We start from the raw sequence: 22,263 nt of genomic DNA on the forward strand, positions 1-22,263 counted from the left end.
TAAAAGTATCATGGACAATTAGGTAAATATGTTTGACGTACTATTTAAAGAAAATCTAGTATATTTTCCATCCAATTGAGGTGAAAAAAGAATCGTACTTAATTTGATAGAAAATATACTAAATTCTAATTTAATGTACTAAATTTAAGAGAAATTATACTGATTTTTAAACTTTTTATGTCTAAAAGTATCATGGACAATTAAGTAAATATGTTTGATTAGGGAGTGAAAATAAAGATTTTTATGAATAGAGACTACATGCAAAGATTTATTTACCAATACGGGTGTATGCAAATTTTCCCTTAAAATAAATGAAAAAAATTATGTTAAATTAATTAATTAATTTTTAAATCAAGAAGAAAAGGCTAATAAGCATGTCCCACAGTCCACAAGTCGCCGCACTTCTTCATTCCGCTTTGAGGACCCTCTAGGTTTACCCTTCTAGCTGCCGTCGAAGTCGAAGTCGAAGGCGAAGGCAAGGCGAAGGCGAGAAACGGCAACACGTAACTTCTCCTTCTCCTCCTTCTGGATCTTCATCCGTTACTCGTCCACTGACTATTTGTGTTTGCACTTTGCATATCTGTAAACTGTAATCTGCTCGTCGCGGGATTTTGTTGTTGTAGATCTTCGCGGGACGTGCAGATTAGTGGGCTTTCTGTTTGTGGATTTGGTTCCTTCTTTGCAGATTAGGGATTCCGACGTCTAGCTTTGGCGTGAGGGCCATGTCCAGGGAGAAGCGGATACTAGATCCTCGTGGAGGCGGCGATGACTTGCAACCTGAGCCCAAGAGACAGAAGGCGCCTGCCCTTGCGAGGTAATTAAAAACTAGAATCTGCTTTCTTTGGTGCTGGTGTGTTCGTTCAGGATTTTGTGGTTCGTGAAACTACTACTTACTAATACGAGAAATCTCATGGAATTAGAGTGGCGAACGCTTTTTTTTTCCTTACAATCAATCAACCAGCAACTGCAAATATGCAATTGAGTTGTTCGTATGTACTATGGCATAAGATGGAAATACTGTAGAATTTGCATCAAAGAGTTAAATGTTAGAAAATATCAACCAAAATAGAATGAATCCAGTACACACTGTACTGAAGATTCAAGCAAGTTGTATTCACATATCTAGTTTAGGAATGCTAACTCTAATAGATTGGCAAAATGCTCACATATATGACAGTGTGCATAGTGGGACATTTGCTTTCGAAAGAAAAAAATTGGAGTGTAGCGCATGATGTAAGGATTATGCGAATTTAGGATGCACACATTGTTTAGCTCCTCACATGCATATAGAAATTGGACAATGTATATACCATTGGTACTTCCTCTAGACTTGCACCACTTGTCGTCGAAGCTATGCTCCTTGTTTGCATCAGGATTTGTATTCAAAGTCTAAGCAGACCTTGCTGGAATTTGTTTTGCCAATTGACTCCTTTATACAATATGATCATCTATTACACTAGAGTTTTCTTCTTCCAGTACCTGTGGTTTATGTACTTGTGAATATAGGCAAACACTTGCTCAACCACATAAACATTTCTTGCCTTGTTTTTAATTTTTATTATTATTGCTTGCCTTTTTTTGTTTTGTATTATTATTGCTTGCCTTTTCATCAACTATTTTGGTTTTATGTATCTCACGTTGCATGTGTCAGTGATATGTTCTTAAGAAGACTATCAATGGAGGGTGTCACCATTATCATGGTATCAACAATGACTACAGACAAATGAAAACCTACAATGCCTTTGCTTCAACTTAGGAACACTTAACAATGTCAAATGCAACACACTTGGTTTATAAATAATTGAAGTGATCAAATTTCTATGGTATTAGACTATTAGGTCCGTTGTCTTAGTTGTTCAACTTCTTCCTCCATGTCAGTATCAATGTGACTTAGGATTACTGGGTATGCTTAGCTTCCTGGAATCCTTGAGCCTATTATCCCTTTTTAGTTAATGATGCATCAGACAATTACTCCTGTTCGAGTTCAACAAACATAGATTTTATTAAACTGCGGATAATACAATTTTCCATAGTCTTCTATCCAAGGTTATGTCTATACACATCCTTTGTAAAAGAATACTATTGTGTCCACAAATAGTGTGACACGTCTTATCGAATTGTTGAAAAACTATGATTATCACAATTGAAGTAAAAGGATCAGTACCCTTGCTTTCCATGCTATATATATAGTCTCAACTTGTTTTTTTTCATGCTGGGTTTTGTATTGTGATATGTCTCTCGAAATAAAAGATCGGAATGAAGATGGTTATTCTTCTTTCTCCAAGCATTTGATGTGACAATTTTTTCTTATTTTTTTTTCTCCAGATATATTTTGATCTCATGTGCTTTTATCAAGTTAGGTAGTTGAAATATAAATTATATGTAAATATTCCTGAGTGTCAAACTAACCATTGAGTTGTCTATTTGATAGTCAGTATAAAGATCATCAATGTTTCAAGTTATATTGTTAGTAGCATGGTGAAGTACACCTTGCATTATTAAGTATCAATCATCAGATGTTGGACAAAGGTTGTGGAGTAAACTTTTAGAGTAGATGTTTTCTGCATTTCAAGTTTCCTTTGTGTATCCCTTGGTGTATGTTTGATTTTTTATTGTGGTTGATTCTATTCTTCTGCAGTCATGACGGGAGACATTAAGATCTCTTAAGACTTACCTTTTTTAGTCGTTTTTACTAAGATGATTTACTGAGTCATTTTATATTGTCTCAGTTAGATATTCTATGGTACGTTCATGTGTGTGAATTTTGTAATAAACTTTTCTATGTGCAGCGTGGTTGTGGAAGCTCTCAAAGTGGACAGTTTGCAAAGACTTTGTTCTTCTTTGGAGCCCATTCTTCGAAGAGTTGTAAGTATATTTGATTTTGCAATTTTTATGGTTGTTGATAGTGTAAACAAAGATAGTTACTTTTTTTTCTATGTTTATTATTTTTTTTTGAGCATTTGATTATGAAGTTAGACGGGTGCATTTCTTGTGTGCATGACTGTTCTTACAAGCTTGCATCTGGGAACATGCACATCCAATTGCAGATGACCATGTTTATTAAGCATATTGTTGTGCAAAAGGATGTTCACATATCTCCACAATGAAATGATATTGTCCACTTTGGGCCTAGACCCTCATGGTTTTGCTCTTAGGCTCTACCCAAAAGGCCTCATGTAAATGGAGATATTATGCATCATTTTAACTCCATGATCTATACTAAATCTTTCCAATGTGGGACTTTGATTGAACCCCAACAATTCTCCCTTCAAACGAAGGACCATAATTACTCTGATGGTCCGGGCCTCCCCGCGAGCATCTTGTCACACTGACCTGCTCTGGGCCTTCCCGCGAGCATCCGGTCACCCTGACCTACTCGCCTCTCCGCGAGCATCCGGTCACCCTGACCTACTCGCCTCCCCGCGAGCATCTGGTCACCTTGACCTGCTCCATGCCTCCCCGCAAGCATCCAGTCATCTTGACCTACTCCGGGCCTCCCTGCGAGTATTGGCCACCCTGACCTATTTCGGGGCCTTTCCCACAAGCATCCGGTCATCCTGACCTATTCCGGGCCTCCCCGTAACCATCTTGATCCTATTAATCTTGACCTGCTTCGGGTCTCCCTGCGAGCATCCGGTCACCCTGACCTACTCACCTCCCCGCAAGTATCCGATCACACTGACTTGCTCCAGGCCTCTCCACAAGCATCTGGTCATCGTGACCTAATTCGGGTTCCCCGCGAACATACGGTCACCTGACTTACTCCGTGCCCACCCTCAACTTCGTTCAAGGGCACCCCACATGACATTTAGTCTAGACCATGACTTTGATACCATTTGTTGGGACCAAAGGATGTCCACATATCTCCACAATGTCATGATATTGTTCACTTTGGGCCTAGGCCCTCATGACTTTGCTCTTAGGCTCCCCCCAAAAGGCCTCATGCCAATTGAGATATCATGCATCCTTTTAATCCCATAATCTTTACTAAATTTTTTCAATGTGGGACTTTTATTGAACCCCAATACATATACATATATGAAGTTACCCCGTGTCTTTTTTTTTTTTTTAAGCTTGCGAGCAGTTAAACCATTTAGGATTTAGGGGTTGAATTATTGTGCGCCTAGCGTGAGTGAGGGGGTGCCCCATTGTCACGTGGGGCACTTTCCCCTCTAGTCACTCATGTTGGGCACGCATGGGGGCACCCACACATACACATTTGTTGACATATGTGGTTAGACATCTGAACAAAGAGACATGTAAGCTCATGTGTGTGGTGTGGCTGTGAATGCACTATTTTTGTTTGGGAAAAAAAACTTGTGCCTGTTTATTGACTCTTTTGTGCCTGTGTAGGTTAGTGAGGAAGTGGAGCGTGCACTAGCAAAACTTGGTCCTGCTAAACTTGGAGTTGGAGGCAGGTACATAATCATGACAAATGGCATATGTGATTGAGAAAACTCGGACTTTCTTGCTTGTTTTATTTCTTTTTGCAGCCTAATTACAATATCTATATTGAGCTTTACTGTCATTCATACCGTTCTTAAATATGAATATATTTGCTTGTTAATATTTAATGAATGATGTGACCATTTCTGGAAATTTGAAGACTCAAAAGCCCTCTCTTTCAAGCTTTTTCTTTTATTTTATTCTTGAAAAGGTAAAAAAACTTATCTCTTAAAATGTTAAAGAGATATACATACATGGACTTTCTACAGTCTATAGGTAAATTTTAGCACCCAAAGGGGTTCCTTTATGGCCTTTTAGATATGATATTTCCTTATACCAAGGAACATTGTCTTTGTTATGGTAGAATGTATTTATTAAGTATCCTTTTTTATGTATAAAAAATTGGCCAAATATGGGCAGTGAATGATATTGTTCTCCATGTGTTCTGAGAATTGATTCATGTCATCTGACAAATAAGCCAATTACCTGAAGAGATACCAAATGGCCTGGGCTGCTTATTCCATGGTTGGACCTGACAAGAAATCTGTCATACTCAGCATGGTCCAACCATCAATGGACCATGCATTAAAATTCCCCTCCTGAGGGTGGTGTCTGACCAAACACGACTATGGGCCGTGCCAGGCTGACCCCTAGGCCTAACACATCCAAGCTGGTGGTTAAGGTATTACTATGTTTTGGGAGTCATACGGGAAATTATAATTCATTAACTAGACCCATAGGATGAAGTATTTTTGATGTCACTTCATGATCACTGCAGCAAATTGGGTTCATCTTACACACACACACACTGTTTATTCAATTTATAAGATCTAACCATGGTGAATTCATCTTTATTATAGTGTTTCCCTGTGTCTCTCTGGTAAAGTCAACCTGGATTGTTATTGTATAGTACTGATGCTAGTTCACCTTTAAATCTCTTAGGGATAACAATTTGACTTGCTCTGATTAACACCTGCATCAATCTGCCCCTGAATATGCCTGACCCACCTCACCCTATATTGTAATGGGGTACTGATGGGAATGCAATTTTGTAATCCACATGCAGTGCTGAACAACGATGTGCAAGATTTTTTGTGATCTGCCCTTCCCCCTTTTGTATTGTGTGTAACTTATCACAAAATACATGCTTCTTATGGGGCAAGTCATCTTACACATTTAATGCATATTTTATTGCCCCACCTCGAATTTGACTTGCACGGGAAGTGGCACAGGGTGGCGCAGGGATAGGAAAGAAGGGTTCATTGAGTACTTCTGTCCTGCCCCACTCGGGAAGTGGGGTTGGTATGGAAAGTTAAAATTGTCTTTGGCCTCGTCCTGCCCCATCCCATTGTGATCCCAATCTCTAGTTATGTAGTCTTTCCATGTCCAGAACCTTCAAAGCAAAATCCTTTATTAGGTGAAATGATTATATGATTGCAGGATCAACTTCATTTTGTATGAATGAGTACATGTGACTTAAGACTTGCCTATGAGCTTAGATTTTTAATAGCCATTTATTTTCTTTTTTGTTTCACAGACATTTCCTCTTTTTAGGGTATTCCTTATATCTTAAAGCAGCACTTCTAGGAATCTATTCACAGTCCCCTTGATCATTATGCATTTTAAATTAGATGATTTTGTTGTCTGTGACTGATAACTGGATATCTTTGTTTCTGCAAATTCGCTTTATTAGTACTCTAATTCTTTAGAAACTGCAGGGCTTCTCCAAAACAAATTGAAGGGCCTGATGGCAGAAACTTTCAGCTGCATTTTAAATCAAAGCTCTCTCTTCCACTTTTTACTGGTGGAAAAGTAGAAGGTGAACAAGGTGCTGCAATTCATGTTGTTTTGATTGATGCAAGTACTGGGTTTGTCGTGACATCTGGGCCAGAGTCATCTGCAAAGTTAGATGTTGTTGTACTTGAGGGTGATTTTAACAATGAAGATGATGATAACTGGACTGAAGAAGAATTTGAAAGTCATGTAGTCAAAGAGCGTGAGGGGAAGAGACCACTTTTGACTGGAGATTTGCAGGTAGTACTCAAGGAAGGTGTGGGGACACTTGGAGAGTTGACGTTCACTGATAACTCCAGCTGGATACGGAGCAGGAAGTTCAGACTTGGACTGAAAATCTCTTCTGGGTTCTGTGAGGGTATTCACATTCGAGAGGCAAAAACAGAAGCTTTCACAGTTAAGGATCATAGAGGAGAATGTATGTTCCTTTGCACTAATTGGCTTCTTATTTTAGTTATTTCATTGTTTAATTTTATATAGTCGTTGGATGTATCTATTGCAGTATACAAGAAACATTATCCTCCTTCATGGAAGGACGAAGTTTGGAGATTGGAAAAGATTGGCAAGGATGGCTCGTTCCATAAGAAGTTGAATAGGAGTGGAGTTTCCACAGTTGAAGATTTTCTCCGTCTGTATGTCAAGGATCCCCAAAGACTGCGGAATGTATGGCATTGGTACATTTTTATTGTTGAGATTCTTTTCTGATTGCATGTTGATTATTGTTATTACATTTTTAGATCCTTGGAGGTGGTATGTCAAATAAGATGTGGGAGATCCTAATTGAGCATGCCAAGACGTGCCCCCTTAGCGGAAAATATTATGTTTATTATTCTGATGATACAAGGAGCATTGGTGCAATTTTCAACCATATCTGTGAGTTTAGTGGCTTGATTGTTGGAGAGCAGTTCTATTCAACTGAAACTCTCACAGATAGTCAAAAGGTATGCATTGTTGCAAATTATTTTTCCTCTAATGCTCCAAGGTGATGTTGACTTGCGTGTATTTTTCAACCTGATCAATCAGGTGTAACTCTGGTAATCCATAAAACAGGAGACAATAGATTGAGTTTATGCCACTCAGTTACAACTATCCAACGTGGGTATAAGTCAGGCACTTATTTTTTCAACTTGGGGACAGTGACTTGTTAGAAAAGTTTCCAAATACAATGCGTGGGTATAGAACACAACTAATATACATAATAAGGAATAATATTAGGTTTAAGGGTTTCCCTTTTTTCTTGCGGTTTCTCCTGTGTCAGACCTGCTATTCTCACACTGCACAAACCTTTTGTTTCTCTCTCCTCACTCCCACTCATCACCTAGGTACTGCTTCCTTCCATTGTGCTGCTGCTTCATCTTCCTCATCTAAATAAATCTCCTTGTGCAGTTCTTTTTCTTTTGCATCCTTGTGTTTCTTCTTCCTTTTATTTCTTTCCTTATGGCTGAGGAAGATGAGCCTGACTCTTTGACTCACATTTCATGTCCGTATCATGTTGTGCTGATGTGTATGGGAGAGTGTATTGTAGCAAAAAGGTAATTATGCTCACCTTTCCCGAAGTTATGTGAAGGGAGGTAAATCATAGGTCAGCTTATGACTGGGGGTGTGAGGATTTTTTTTCCCGAGAGCATGCGTCCATCGGAAATTGAATATGGGAGAGTAGATGAATGATTTTGAGATGGTACAAGATCAAAGATGATCAATACATTATATAGTTGAATGAGTTAAATTTATTAGAGCTGAAAGTGTAAGAGGTAGAATTACTTGTGATATAGATAGAGGAATAAAATTCATAGTCAACTTCAAACAGTTGGAACAAACACAGTTTAACAATGATGACAGCTACTATTTAAACATTTGATCTAAGCAGAAATGCTTTATTGGAGATGCTAGCTATAACTGCATTTCACCAAATGTGCCAATGCTATTATACTTTTTATGAGTGGATCTTAACACTACTACTAATCTGAAACCTGTAGCGGTCATCATTTTGTTATTATCGTTAGAAGGGTAGAATATGATTGAGTGACATAAAAGCGCTTCCCCTTGAATTCCATTTTTGCACTTTGCAGGTCTTTGCAGATACACTCGTAAAAAAAGCATATGAGAACTGGCAGTTTGTAATAGAATATGATGGCAAAGCTCTTCTGATCTTGATGCCAAAGAAGACAATGACTACACGAAGTGAAGCTGCTGCTTTGGCAAATTTTTCAGATTCATATGACAACTCACCCACAGAGCAGCATGCTACTGAAGTTCAGCCTACAATCAATACTGGAGTGGTCAATGGAGGTAGCATAATCTTTACTTCGTATCCATATGTATATGACGGCCTTCTTGGACGATCTTTTATATCTGTCTCTTATCATGACTCCTTTTAAATTGATTTTAGTGTACTTTCTGCTAAATTTTACTATTATCTTTTTTCTAGACTAAAGTCAAAAGTACCGTTTCTCATGCATGATGAATTGCATGTGCTTTTTGATTAGTTTTGGTTCACCAATTCTCCTGTTTATATGCAGGAGATACAGATTCTGTTTCCTATAACCTTAATCAAATGAATCGATACTCGACTCATCGTCAACTCATTAGTCGAAATGCTCAGTTGCAGTATGAACATATATTGTCCCCTCAAAGTCAGCTCAGTGGGTCGTCCGATGTTATTCAGGCTCCAGGAAATGACAGCATTGGCCTTGCCTTGGTCCAATCGGAACATTCAAGCACTGGATATCAACTGGTGGACCAACCCTTCTTGCCTCCAAATCTGAGCAGCTATCACAACTGGTCCCATCAACGTCAGGGCCATGGCTCTGATGACTTCCTCACTGAAGAAGAGATCCGCCGAAGCAGTCACGAGATACTGGAAAATGATGAAATGCAACAGCTACTTCGACATTTGACCATGGTTGGGACTTCAAATAACATGACAGATGATGTTTATGGGTACCCTTCCTACATGCCCGCCCCATCTCCAGCTTTCAACTTTGATGCGGACCAGAACCGTACATCTGGTAAAGCTGTTGTAGGATGGCTCAAGGTAAAGGCGGCGATGCGGTGGGGCATATTTATCAGGAAAAAAGCAGCAGAGAAAAGGAGGAGGGCTCAACTGGTTGAGCTGGAAGATTAACAAACCAATAACCGAATTCTCGTTAATCGTGTATATTACTAGAATTTCATACACATCCTCCTGAATTCTATCTAAGATGGGTTTTATTTGTGTATCCTTTAAGCATTGTGCAGAGGGTAAGCTCTCAAAAGAAACGACTCCATGGATTCAGTAATTGCTTGTGTCTGCTAATATCATCTGTAAATTAAGCACTTACAGTCTTTGAACGCTTTGCCTAATCATGTTATTTGATTGAAACAGTGCGTGAATCTGTTCCTAGGATCACATCTGATGATGCTTGTAATGATGAACATTTTGCTTCAGTATTGCAATTATTTCCTGCACTAATTCAGTTGGTTTGATGAAATGGCAGATGTCACAAGTTAGTGATTAATCTACTTTTCTTATGAAGGAGAAAGACTTATGACTCATATTTAGGCATGTAGAGACAAAGGACAACATAGCAAGAGACAAAATATTTAATTTAGTTTAAAATAAACATAAATTTTAAAGATTTTTGAATTGCTGGGCTGTTCTTGAGTCCATGGACAAATGAGTGACAACTCAATGAAGTAAATTATCTTTGTAGGTAGAAATAAAAAAAGCAATGTACAATAATAGTAGCTAGTTAAAAGAGAAAAAAATTATATAGACATGTTTTAATTTTTATCCCTTTAAATTTACGGTAATTTATCAAATTACGCACCTAGACATCTTAATTGATCAAAAGACGAATGTTACTTTAATATTTATCAAAAGACGTACTATTTCAAGTGCACTCCCCTTTTTATTCTTCTGACAAATTAAATTTTTTTTTTTATCGTTTTTCTTTTCTCCCTCTTCTCTTTCCTATCTCCTCTTCATTTTAAGATTTAGTTAATTTTTTGATAACATTTTAATATATTTAGAGAAGCTAAAATAAACTATGAATAGTAAATTTAAACTTCTTATAATCTCAGAAATCCACATGAATTGAAATAAGTACAATTAGAGCTCTCTAAGTCCATCAGTGAGTTTCAGTCAAAATCCACTGATGGACCTAAAGAGCTCCGATTGCACCCATTTCAGTTTCTATGGATTCCTGGTGTTGCAAGGAGTTCAAATATTCTATCCATTGTATATTTTGACTTTTAGAAGGTGTTAAAATATAAGAAGAAAGAATCAGTAAAAAAAATTCATATCAGGCCCACGTTGGGCCTGATATGGTCAAAACCCACTGATGGACCTACAGATCTCAGATTACACCCATTTCAATTCCTGTGGATTCTTGATGTTGCAAGGAGTTCAAATATGTCATCCACTGATATGATTCCATATCAGGCCCAATGTGGATCTCACTCTATTAGGAATGCTCAACTGTTTAGGAACTCTTAATTTCCAGTGTAGCATTTTATTTTGACTTAAATATCAGTTCATGATGTATGTCTTTGTTGGGGGTTTGAAAAATTATCCACATTGGAAAAATATGCTGGATTGGATATTGAAAAGTAAGGATTTTTGCAATTCCTCTACCTTTTGCTTGGTATCTTTTTTTCATTTAAATAATTGACACACTTTTCTTTCAGCCTTTAGAATTTGGAATGATGTCTCTTTGTCCTTTTCCCTTATTTCTCGTAAGTGATCTCATTTTCTGGATTAATTTTCTTTTACAAAGAAGAAAGCTCCGATTAATTTTCTCGTAAATGATTTCAAAACCCACTGATAGACCTAGAGAACTCTGATTACACCCATTTTAGTTTCTGTGGATTCCTGATATTGCAAGGAGTTCAAATATACTATCCATTATTTATTTTGACTTTTAGAATGTATTAAAATATAAGAAGAAAGAATCAACAAAAAGGCTCCACGTTAGGCCTGATATGAATCATATCAGGCCCAACGTGGGCCTGATATGAAATTTTTTTACTGATGCTTTCTTCTTATATTTTAATACATTCTAAAAGTCAAAATAAACAATGGATAACATATTTGAACTCCTTGCAACACCAGAAATCCACAGAAATTGAAATGGGTGCAATCAGAGCTCTCTAGGTCCATTAGTGGATTTTGACCGAAATCCACTGATGAACCTAGAGAGCTCTGATTGTACTTATTTCAATTCCTGTGGATTTCTAAGATTACAAGGAGTTCAAATTTGCTATTCATAGTTTATTTTAGCTTATCTAAATGTATTAAAATGTTATCAAAAAATTAACTAAATCTTAAATGTCGTTGATGAAAGAGGAGATAGGAAAGAGAAGAGGGAGAAGAAAAACGACAAAAAAAAAGTTTGATTAGTCAGAAGGATAAAATGGGAAGTGCACTTAAAAAAGTGCGTCCTTTGGTAAATACCAAAGTAACATACGTCTTTTTGTCAATTAAGATGTCTAGGTGCATGATTTGATAAATTGTCGTTAAATTTATTATAAAATGGTGCATGAAATTTATAAAAACATTCTGCTAATTTATATATTATGAATAAATAATGATGTTTTAACTATGCTATATAGAATAAATAAATAAAGCTATTATTTTATAAACAAAAGAATAAAATAAATAATTATGTGCGAAATGTTATTTTTAGAACTTTTGGGTTATTTCAATAATTTTGAAGATGACTTTTGAGGTTAACATTAAATTCACCCTGTGAACATCTCCCGTGACACCGTCTCTTTGCATTGCGAGTCGGCTGACCACCGGCCTCTCTCTTCCTCTCTCGTCGATTCCGTCGCTCGCCGCCCTTCGAAACCTCCACTGAATTGCGAGTCGGCTGCCCACCGGCGTCCCTCTCATCCTCTCTCGTCGATTCTGTCGCTTGCTGCTCCTCGAAACCTCCACTGAAGGAGCATCCTCGATATCTGCCACTGCTGGAAACTAGGTCAGGTACCGGTCTCTTTTCTTCTGATTTGTTCTATTTGCATTTTTCTCAAAGGTTTTTGGGCTGCTTGTTTTGGGTGCATGATAGAGTTGGATTGATCCAGGTTTCAGGGATTTGAGCCTAGGGCTTGATCAAGTATATGTTGAACTAGAGTAATTGATGCGTTGGTTGTGCACACGGACCAAACCTTAACCTCGACTCTGAAGATCTGTAGGGACTTGTGCTTTTCAATCATTTTTTGTAATTTTATGGACCAGTCATATGCATCTTTGCTTTTTTTCAGCTGAATCTGGTCGGAAGAATATGCATCCTCCTCTAACTTTGCATCGGCATCCTATGTGTGCTGAGGTATCTTCACTTTAGTCACGCAAACATTTTTTCCCTCTTATCTTGTTCAATCTTCTGTTATTTCGATGTCTACCCCTCTTGCATTTTTTTTTCCCCATTTTTATATACTTTCTAGTTGCAACAAAATTTAGCTGTTGTGCTAAAATTGGAGTTTTATTGTTTTTATTGTTTTCAGATTATTGAGGATTTTCAGAAGTGCCATGTAGACCATCCAATTGGAAAATTTTTTGGGAAATGCACTGAGCTAAAAATAAAGCTTGATCGTTGTTTTCGACAAGAGGTGACCTTTTTAAAATTTAATTTCCTCTGGTCTTAAAATCCTTCCAAAAAGAGGCAAACTGAAACAACCAAGAAAGCAGAGGCACATGAGCATGGGTTCCATGATCGAAATTCTAACTAGAGACATTGAATTGGAAGATCCTGCAATTTAGTTAAATTATTTTAGAAAGATATTTGACCTTTATAATTTATCATATGCATTAAATTTCTAGATATAGTAACATACTAAGTGTATGAAAATTTAAATACAATTCTCTAAACTATTCCATCTCTATATAGCAATAGCAACTTCGATTAATGGTAACAATAAGATCGATGATGATAATAATAATTTAAATAATTCTTTTACCAAGCAGTGCAAAGAACCTTATATAATTAAAAACTTTCTCAAATAATATGAAATGTGATGAATTATTTCTATACTAAATGTCAATCTTTAAAATAGCTAATTGAATGTAAATAAATGTAGCTGAGGCAAAGATTGTATGTAGGTAGAACAAGCAAGCATAGTATCCTTTTGGCTTTTAGCATTATAAAATCCTAAGCTCAATTTAGATCCTTGTTGGAATGTGGAATGTAATGTCTGTTAGGATTGTAAGATTCTAAGGCTCGGGTTGCAATCTTGATTACTATGCAAGCAAGCGCACAATCACAAATTTAAATTCAGCAACACATTGGGATGACAATTTACCCCTTCTCATTTTACCCCACATGTAATTTCTCTCTGTCTATTAAAAAATTGTATTAGGATCTGATGTTTCTTAACTTTCATGAGTTACTTTTTAATTTGTTTTTTTTTTATAGAAAGCAGTGAAGCGGAAGGTGAACTTCGAGCAAAGTAAAAAGTTCAAAGAAAGACTGCAGGCTTACAGAAAGGAGATGGCAGAGAAAGACACATAAGGGCCTTGCAAAGTACCCATACTTGAATCTCTCATTAATAGACCCTTGTCTAAATTGACCATTTAGATCAAAAGCCCTAAATTTTCCTTCTATTGGGGATTAATAAAATTTGTTATTACTGGCTTCTTAGGTTATACAAGAAGTACAATCTTTAATGTGCTCTTATCTCTCTGAAACTTGCAATGATCTCTGTGGAGGTCATAATTATTAAGGAGAAATATATTCATTAGTCCTACACTATATGCATGATGCTAGTTATTAAGGAGAAATATATTCATTAGTCCTACACTATATGCATGATGCTAGAGTGAAATTAATTTGTCATTGTAAAATACTTATGATAATTTTATTTTTACTTATTCTTTTATTTTCTTTCCTTGCACTAACTATTGGTGCTCCCAGCGGACCTAGTTTGTTTTGGTAGTAGTACACATTGTTGATAGTATTTAGTGCAATTTTGATGCATGCATTGGCATCATTCTGATTGCATATTACTGGATATTTCGCTGTTAATTGCCTTGTTTTTGCCATCGGATTCAATTTTCAAGATGGTTTGTGTTTGATAGTATTTGGTGCACTTTTGATACATGCATAAATATCATGCTTATTGCACTATACTCAATATTTCCATCCTAATTTCTTTGTTTTAGTGATCAGATTTAGTTTCTGAAATGGTTGTGTTAGACTTGCGAGAGTTGTTGTTACCTAATAGACTTGATTATAACTCTTCTACATTGTACTTTTGATGATCTAACTTGAGTTGATCTTTCTGCTGATCACATAATGTTATACTTTCTATGAAGATTGTATTCCTTTTTTTGATGATCTAACTTGCGATGTTTGTGTTCCTTTTTATGTTAATACTTTCTATGAAGATTGTGGCGGAGATCCAATTCTCTGATCCTTTTTACTGATAGAATTGCATATGTAGTAATGGTGGATCAAGGTTATCGCTCTGATCTCCTAGACAATTCTACATCAACTACCGTCTGGTGATCTTTTTCTCCACTGAGTTTTTTAGTTAACAATGTGCATATATTTGACCCCTGAAATGGCGCCCTTTTTTTTAAATGTGGTCTGATTATTTCTTATTCCAATTCTAGGTGCTATTTGAATATGAATGAACCTTAGTCTCTATCTTTTAGTAAACTCAGATAAGTCAGTTTTTCCTCCTTTTTTTTTCTGGTTTATTTACTATTAATTTGAATATAAGCATTTTGCCTAGTGGGTTGGCTCTCATTCGAGTGTATTATTGAGTTTGTGACAGAATGGCTAGAGAGCTAACGATAACAAATGTGCTCTCATTCTGTATGTCCTACGTGGATGAACTGATGATGTTGTCTGCAATAAATGGTAACCAGCTAAAGGGTCTTGACTTAATAGTTTAAATTATGAATAGAATAAATACATTTCTGTGGTCATTATTTGGGTAAACCTTTTTGAATTTCATTGTTTTTCATGGTTTATTAGATGATTTGTCATTTCCTGGTTGCTTCTTCAATGGATAACTGTTACCCGAAGTTACGTCTTTTATCCTACTATTTGAGTTAATCGGAGGGTTGTGTTAGGTTATTTGTCATCATTAAAATTATGATAAATATTCAATGAATAAATCTATTAAATTATTGTGTTAATTTCAGGTTGTTCTTCGGAAGGAACGTCTTACAGGGTCCGACTGTAACGTCTCGATAAAGATCGCTATATTTTCAGAACTCGGGTGTAGTGTTAAATATGTAAGAGTTCGCATTGCAGGGTTTGACTGTAATATATCGGCAAACATCGCTACATCTCCATGAAAATTTGAGTGTAGTGTTAAATAAGTAAGTTTTCGCACCATTGGTTGGATAAGAACAAATATAATAGAAAAATTAATAATCTAATATTTGGAATATGGAACATAGGAACGCTCACGGGTAAATCAATGGAAGTAGTAGATACGATGATTAGGAGAAAAATTAGTATTTTGTGTGTACAAGAGGCAAACTCGATAGACGATAAGGCAAAATTGATAGAGAACTTGAGTTTTAAGTTATGGTACACAAGAGAGAGTAAAACAAGAAATGAAGTGGGTATTATTGTAGATAGTTCGTTAAAGGATGAAGTTGTTGGAGTAGTTAAAAAAGAGGATAGAATTATAACCCTTAAGATAATAGTGGTGAAAGAAATTCTGAACATAATTAGTGTATATACACCACAAGTAGGATTAGATGAAGCTACCAAATTAAGGTTTTGAGATGACTTAGATAAAATATTACAAAATATTTCGTCAAATGAAATGATTTTAATAGGAGGTGATCTAAATGTATATGTTGGAGTGAAAAATGAGGAATATGAGAGGGTACATGCGGGTTGTGGGTTTGGAACATGAAATTAGGAAGAGAAAATTATATTAGATTTTACGATAGCATATAATCTTATATTAGCTAATAGGTTTTTTTTTAAAAAAAAGAAGAACATTTAGTCACATTCAAAAGTGGGAATAATAGATCATAAATTGACTTTATTATAGTTAGGAAGAAGGATAGAAAGATTTGTAAAGATTACAAGGTCATCCCCGGAGAAAGTTTAACTACTTAACATATGTTAGAAGTTTTGGATATACGCTTCAAGCATACTATCAATAGAAAGAAAATATATAAGGCTTCTATAATTAAGTGGTGGAAGTTAAAAGATGAGGAACAAAATATATTCAAGGATAAGATAGAAGTATAAGCATTAGATGAAATATACGGTGATTCTAAAACAATATGGGATAAGATGATATCAAAGTTGAAAATAATAGTTAAGAGTGTACTCGGTGAATCAAAGGGGCATGTACCATTAAGTAAGGAATCTTGGTAGTGGAATGAGAAAGTACAAGACAGTGAGGAAAAATGAATAGTTTATAAGGAATTATATATTTGTAAGAACGAGGAAAATCTAAAAAAATATACAATAGCCAAGAAAGAAGCTAAGAGAGTAGTGAATGAAGTAAAAAATGAAACTTTTGAATAATTATATAAAAAATTAGATACAAAAGAAGGGGAAAAGAGACATTTATAAAATACCTAAAGTGAGAGAAAGGAAGATAAGAGATCTTATCCAAATAAAATGTATTAAAGATGAATGTAATAGGGTATTAGTAAATGAGAGAGAAATAAAAGAGCGGTGGAAGAGGTATTTTCATCAATTTTTTAATAAAAGTTTAGGTGATCAACATAATTTAGGTAATTTAAGTAGGTTAAATGAGTATAGAAATTTTAATTTTTATCGTAAAGTTCAAACTTCAGAAGTAGAACAAGCTTTAACACCCTGTTTGGAAACAACTTAAGTGAAGGAATTGAATTAAATTCCATTAGGAATTGAATTATGGTAGGAATTGAATTCAATTCCTATGTTTGGAATGGATTAGTGAATAATAGAATTGAATTGAATTCCTTAATTTGGAATCTATTTGAATTGAATTCCATTCTTATACATTTATCATTTTATCCGCATAACTAATAATTTAATAATCAAGTTAAGTATTAGAGAATAGGAAGAAGGGATCGCACAGTTAAGACAGCAGTATGAAGAAGGTGGCGCACGAGAGAAACGGTGCAAGGAGAAGTTTTCGACACAAGGAGAAACGACGCACGGGAGAAAGGCAGGAGAAAACAAGAGAGTCGGCAGATGGAAAAAAGGGTTTTAAGTTAAAAGGGCAATTAAGTAATTTTAGTTGTTCATGGTAAATCCCTATCCAAATCTGACCATTTGAGGTCTAATTTACTATTCACGTTTTGAATGGAATTGGAATTGAATTCCATATCAAATCCATCTGAAAAATTCATTCCAAACTATGGAATTGAATTTCAATTACCATAGGAATTCAATTCCATAGGATTCCAAACAGGGTGTAAATGAGATGCACAATGGAAAAGTCATTGAATCAGATGATATTCTGATAGAGGTATGGAAGTACCTAGAGAAAAAAAGTATTGAATGACTTACAAAATTATTTAACATGATATTGAAAATGAAAAAAATGTCTAATCAATGGAGGATAAGTATTGTAAAATACCGGAAATAGGCGAATATTAATAAGGAAATTTTTCGAAATTTTTAGAAATTTTTCGGGAATTTTTCGGAGCTCGTATGGACGAGTTAACGGGGATAAAAATGAGGCCCGGAAAAGCCTGTTTAGGCTACCCTATTTTAAAGAAGAAAAGTTTTTAAATTCTCATTTTCTTTTATTCTTTTTCTTTTCCTCTTATTCCCGAGCCCTAACCCATGCGACGCCGTCCCCTCTTTGCACGCGACAGATCTTCCTCCCTCTCCTCTGCTGACGCCGGCGACGCTATGGAACAGAGAGCCGGCGGTTGAGCATCCCTTCTTCTCCCTCGTGTGCACGCCCTCACTCCCGATCCGCCGGCGTCCGAGCCCTAGCGTCGGCCACTTCCTTCTCTTCTCGGTGACGCCGACCACAGAAGCCGATGCCGATCACAACAGCCGACGCCGACCCCAATCGCATGTGCCCTAGTTTCCACTGTCGCCTCCACCACAAGGAACAACGTCGACGCCCAATTCCGACGCCACAGTGTCGCTGCCGGTCGTTAGCCACCTCGCGTCGTCGCCATAGCCAACGCTGCCGGAGACGTGCCGTCGGTCGCCTCCTTTGTGTCGGCAACCGAGTCTAGTGGCGATTTTTCCTCTCTTCCCTTCGCCGTGGAGTTCTGGTGCCACCGCCGCCGACGACCGAGCCTATTGCCGACGCTCTTCTTTCTGTTCTTTGTGCTGTTAGGGCTGAGCCTCACTGAAGGACCTCACTGTGCCGCCTCTTTTCTGTTCCTGATCAATCTTCTTGGTGGAATTAGGTCACGGTTGAGGTAAGATTAGATCTTGGTTTTTGGATTTATGTTTTTGATCAGGATAGTGTGGTTGGTTTTCGGTAGTAATTAAGTAATTGTTGGCAGCAACAACTCTAAGTGGGGCAGCAACTCTTTGGTCTCCGGCAGCAGTTATTCATTTCGGCAGGACTGTCCCTAGTTGTGGATCAACATCGGTTGCGAGTAGAGGTAAGGTGTATAAATTTGTTTTGGTATTGAGTTTGTATTTGGAAGAGTTCAAGTTGATTTAGGTTTAGACCTAAATCAAATTATATAGTGGAACGAATTAGGATTTAAGAAACTAATCCTAGTTGGTCGAGGTTTATGGATTAGGGTTTTTCCCTAATTTAGAGTTAAAGAATTTATTTAGCTATTTATAGGAATTTAGCTAAATAATCGTATATCTATTTGATACAGGACTTTGACGCGAGACGAGTATCTCGATGTCGGATTTGGACATTTCTATTGGAGGCGAGTACTTTTGACTTATTGTCTTTGATATGCTTAGTAATTAAATTAACAAGATGCATTAATTGTGTTTCTTACTTGTTTCGGTTAATCACTGCCCAATACATGCTACCTGTTGATTGATTGTTTGTTTACATCTTGTATGGATATGTACCTGATTCCACATGCTCATGGGTAGTGATATAACCATATTTTACCATGTCAGGACCTAGGTTTGATACCTTATATGATCAGATACCTTGATATGATTCATTCGCTTTGGTGCACATTATGATATGTCCAGAGATTGGTTTAGTATATTACCATGTTTAGTGACATGCACCATTCGCATGATTGCATGCTGAGTGATTGATTGCTCCTTTATTGTCGAGCACTTTGCCGTTTCATCACATTCGGTGCTCGTTGTGGCCTTCGTGGGTAGCGGGACACGCGGTAGTACGTCGGGCTCTTCCGGTGCTCCGTTGGTCCGCCCATGGGTAGTGTGACGCAGTAGCACGTTAGAGATCCCTCCCAGTCATAGCGTACCAGATGAGAGCATGGCGCTCCCCATTTATGATTTGGGGTAGGAGTACGTATGTACTCGACAGCATCCGTCCACTCGGTCACTCATCAGGAGTAGTGATGCAGAGTGCACGTCTCCTACCCACTCGGTCCCACTGTTGTTGTGAGTCGGTGACTGGCGTCGGGGGACATTGACATCATATGCGTGATGCATTTATTGTTTGTGTTTGTGTTTGTTGCACTTATATGCCGCATTGCTTGGATACCTTGATTGACGTATACAGGTCTTCTATACCTTCGGATTGTTTGTCCTTTTACCGGATCTGGTTAGTGCAGTCTCCTGTTCTCTTGATTTGCATCTATCTTTATTATTGTCGAGATGCGCATGATTAGTGCTAAGTGTTATTTCTTTACTGCGTATCAACTCTGAGTGTTGGACTCACCCGCCTCTATTGTTGTTATTTCGTTGAGGAGGGTTCAGTTGCTAGTCCCCTGCAGACCTCCAGCTAGTTGCTATCGTTTGTATTATTTTTGATTCTCACTTGACTATATTTGGATTTGGATGTTGAATACTTAGATATTATATAAGTTGTCTCGTTGATGGATTTGTTTTCGATTTTATACTACTACATGCCTGCCTGGACGGCAGAAGAGGTAAGAAAAATCGGATTTGAGCTTTACGAGTGTAGTTGAGTAGGGTTGATTTCGAGTCAGAGTATTACTATGTTTGTTTATTTTATTAACTGCGTGGTTGTGACAGCCAGAGGCTGAATACTTATATAAACTGCGTGGTGATTGGTTTTATTTACTGTTATTATTCCAGCCGCCTGTGGCTGAGGTATATGGGTTATGTAGAAGTTTCAGATTGTCCACCGTATAGGGGAGATGTTGCCGAAATTTCTTCGGACAGGGGCTCCTCTGGGGCGTGACAAGTATTCTAGTTCCCTTATATAAGAATAAGGGATACATAAAATTGTGCAAATTATAGGGGTATTAAATTAATAAATCATATCATGAAATTTTGGAAAAAAATAATAGAAAAAAAATTAAGGAAGAAAATCATAGTTACCAAAAATTAATTTGAATTCATGCTTGGAAGGTCGACAATAAAAATTATACACCTTCTTAGACAATTAATTGAAAAATGTCGGGAGTAAAAATAAGATCTACACATGATATTTATTGATTTAGAAAAAATTTATGATAGAAAATTTTAGAAAAAAGAGTTGTTAGCGTAATATATATTTAATTAATTAAGGATAGGAATTCAACAACAGCCGAAGCAGATTCAAGCCCTCCTAACATTTGAAAACCTGATTTTATTGACAAAAAATAAATTAGACACAAAAATAAGACTAATGTCATAAATGGCAGAGAACACAAATCTAGAAACCAATGTGCCAAAATATAAATATGAACATTTAGGCATTCCAATTTCAATGATAATCCACAAGTTTTCACAAACCACACTGATTCATCCATTTTAGCTAAGGATTGAAATAGAAAATCTTTCCGATATATAAAACTCAACTAGCGCATAAGAGTACGCTGAGTTTATTGAAAACCAATGAAAATTTCAACTCTAAGAAGAAGAAAGATCAGAGTGCATATTAAAAAAAATTAAATCACACATATATATCAAGCAAATTGTTACCTGAAACAAATATAAAAATCTTAGCTTCCAAGAAAAGCATGCTCCCATATTACAAGAGGAATGATAAGAGTTTAAACCTCCCAGAGCAATAAGAAAGCAACTCTGCAAGAATCCACTACAATCCCAAGAGTAAGACAATAAATACACCACATCCATACAATATAGACCTCAGATTTATTAGAAATACTCAACTAAGTAATTGTTTCACTATGCAAAGTAAAAAAAAATATGCATTGCGATTCAAATTTAAATTTGAATTAATCCATATCTAAAGAGTCATCTTAGATCTCTAAAGTAGATTTCTAAAGGAGTTAAAGATCTAAATAAAAAGAAATTTACAAAATAAATACCTATTATAAAATCAAACAAAATTGTAAGTGAACTTTTATTGATATCTCAAAAGAAAACAATTTATAAAGTAATTTTACATAAATAAAAAGGAAAAAAGTATAGGAATAAGAAAACATTTATCTCTATTTGATGACTATAGTGAAGAAAACTATATTGGTGGTCAGATGAGAGCCAATGCAGCTTCATAATTTAGCTTATCAAATGTTCCACAATAATTCAACAGCTAAAGCGTATTCCAGTTCCCATAACACTAGAAAATCTGACTTTATTAAGAAAAAAAATAAATTAGACATATAAAATAAGATTAATATCATAATTACAGAGAACACAAATCTGGAAACCAATATGACAAAATCATATTTAGGCATTCCAATTTTAGTGACAACCAACAAGTTTTCATAAACCATTAATCAATTTTAGTAAAAGATTGAAATAGAAAATATTTCAAATATATAAAACTCAACTAGTTCAATAGGGTAGGTTGAGTTTATTAACTATAAGCCAAAATTTCAACTCCATGAAGGAAAATAGAGAGCAGATTCAAAAAACTACATCACATTAAGCAAATTGTTACTTGCAGCAAGTATCAAAATTTTGTCTTCCAAGAAAAGAAACCTCCCAAATTAAAAAAGTGCAGTGGTCATCAGGCTAGAAGGCAATGAATGATGGAGTGCAAAACTAAACAACTTCGTGCAAGCATCCACCTTAAGACTACACA

The 22,263-nt window shown here is 36.3% G+C and overlaps 2 protein-coding genes across 14 annotated transcripts; both read left to right on the forward strand.

The window, feature by feature from the left end:
* The first annotated feature begins 374 nt into the window (after window positions 1–374).
* Window positions 375–9,628, forward strand: LOC122056550 (calmodulin-binding protein 60 B-like). 3 transcript variants are annotated; one of them, XM_042618552.1, is made up of 9 exons: window positions 375–503; window positions 624–814; window positions 2,790–2,865; window positions 4,354–4,418; window positions 6,165–6,658; window positions 6,743–6,903; window positions 6,978–7,181; window positions 8,310–8,529; window positions 8,760–9,628. In XM_042618552.1, exons 2-9 carry the CDS (start codon window positions 723–725, stop codon window positions 9,362–9,364), a joined length of 1,917 nt encoding a protein of 638 aa, XP_042474486.1. In that variant the 5' UTR covers window positions 375–503; window positions 624–722; the 3' UTR covers window positions 9,365–9,628. The 3 variants fall into 3 exon arrangements, with proteins under 3 accessions (XP_042474486.1, XP_042474488.1, XP_042474487.1); XM_042618554.1 differs by having other exon boundaries at window positions 8,769–9,628; XM_042618553.1 differs by having other exon boundaries at window positions 377–503; window positions 686–814.
* A 2,322-nt stretch (window positions 9,629–11,950) lies between these two features.
* LOC122056551 (COX assembly mitochondrial protein 2 homolog) lies at window positions 11,951–19,027 on the forward strand. Of its 11 annotated transcripts, none has more exons than XR_006133227.1 (8): window positions 11,951–12,200; window positions 12,304–12,410; window positions 12,484–12,548; window positions 12,724–12,828; window positions 13,632–13,739; window positions 14,603–14,885; window positions 14,995–15,080; window positions 18,989–19,027. XR_006133227.1 is itself a non-coding variant. In XM_042618555.1 (5 exons), exons 3-5 carry the CDS (start codon window positions 12,504–12,506, stop codon window positions 13,725–13,727), a joined length of 246 nt encoding a protein of 81 aa, XP_042474489.1. In that variant the 5' UTR covers window positions 11,956–12,205; window positions 12,304–12,410; window positions 12,484–12,503; the 3' UTR covers window positions 13,728–14,596. The 11 variants fall into 11 exon arrangements, 1 of the variants encoding a protein (XP_042474489.1); XR_006133226.1 differs by lacking the exon at window positions 18,989–19,027 and adding an exon at window positions 15,368–15,560; XR_006133223.1 differs by lacking the exon at window positions 18,989–19,027 and having other exon boundaries at window positions 11,953–12,200; window positions 14,603–14,719; window positions 14,831–14,885; window positions 14,995–15,337.
* Window positions 19,028–22,263: the final 3,236 nt, after the last annotated feature.

This window comes from Zingiber officinale, chromosome 3B, assembly GCF_018446385.1.
Source record: "Zingiber officinale cultivar Zhangliang chromosome 3B, Zo_v1.1, whole genome shotgun sequence".
NCBI classification, from domain to species: Eukaryota; Viridiplantae; Streptophyta; class Magnoliopsida; order Zingiberales; family Zingiberaceae; genus Zingiber; species Zingiber officinale.

Excerpts from the sequence above, each read along its gene's own strand:
- LOC122056550 (XM_042618552.1), top strand. The coding sequence starts at position 723 with ATGTCCAGGGAGAAGCGGATACTAGATCCTCGTGGAGGCGGCGATGAC. Across the intron at positions 6,904-6,977 it reads ATCCCCAAAGACTGCGGAAT|ATCCTTGGAGGTGGTATGTC; the intron begins GTATGGCATTGG and ends TTACATTTTTAG. Across the intron at positions 8,530-8,759 it reads TACTGGAGTGGTCAATGGAG|GAGATACAGATTCTGTTTCC; the intron begins GTAGCATAATCT and ends GTTTATATGCAG.
- LOC122056551 (XM_042618555.1), top strand. The coding sequence starts at position 12,504 with ATGCATCCTCCTCTAACTTTGCATCGGCATCCTATGTGTGCTGAG. Across the intron at positions 12,549-12,723 it reads GGCATCCTATGTGTGCTGAG|ATTATTGAGGATTTTCAGAA; the intron begins GTATCTTCACTT and ends TATTGTTTTCAG. Across the intron at positions 12,829-13,631 it reads ATCGTTGTTTTCGACAAGAG|AAAGCAGTGAAGCGGAAGGT; the intron begins GTGACCTTTTTA and ends TTTTTTTTATAG.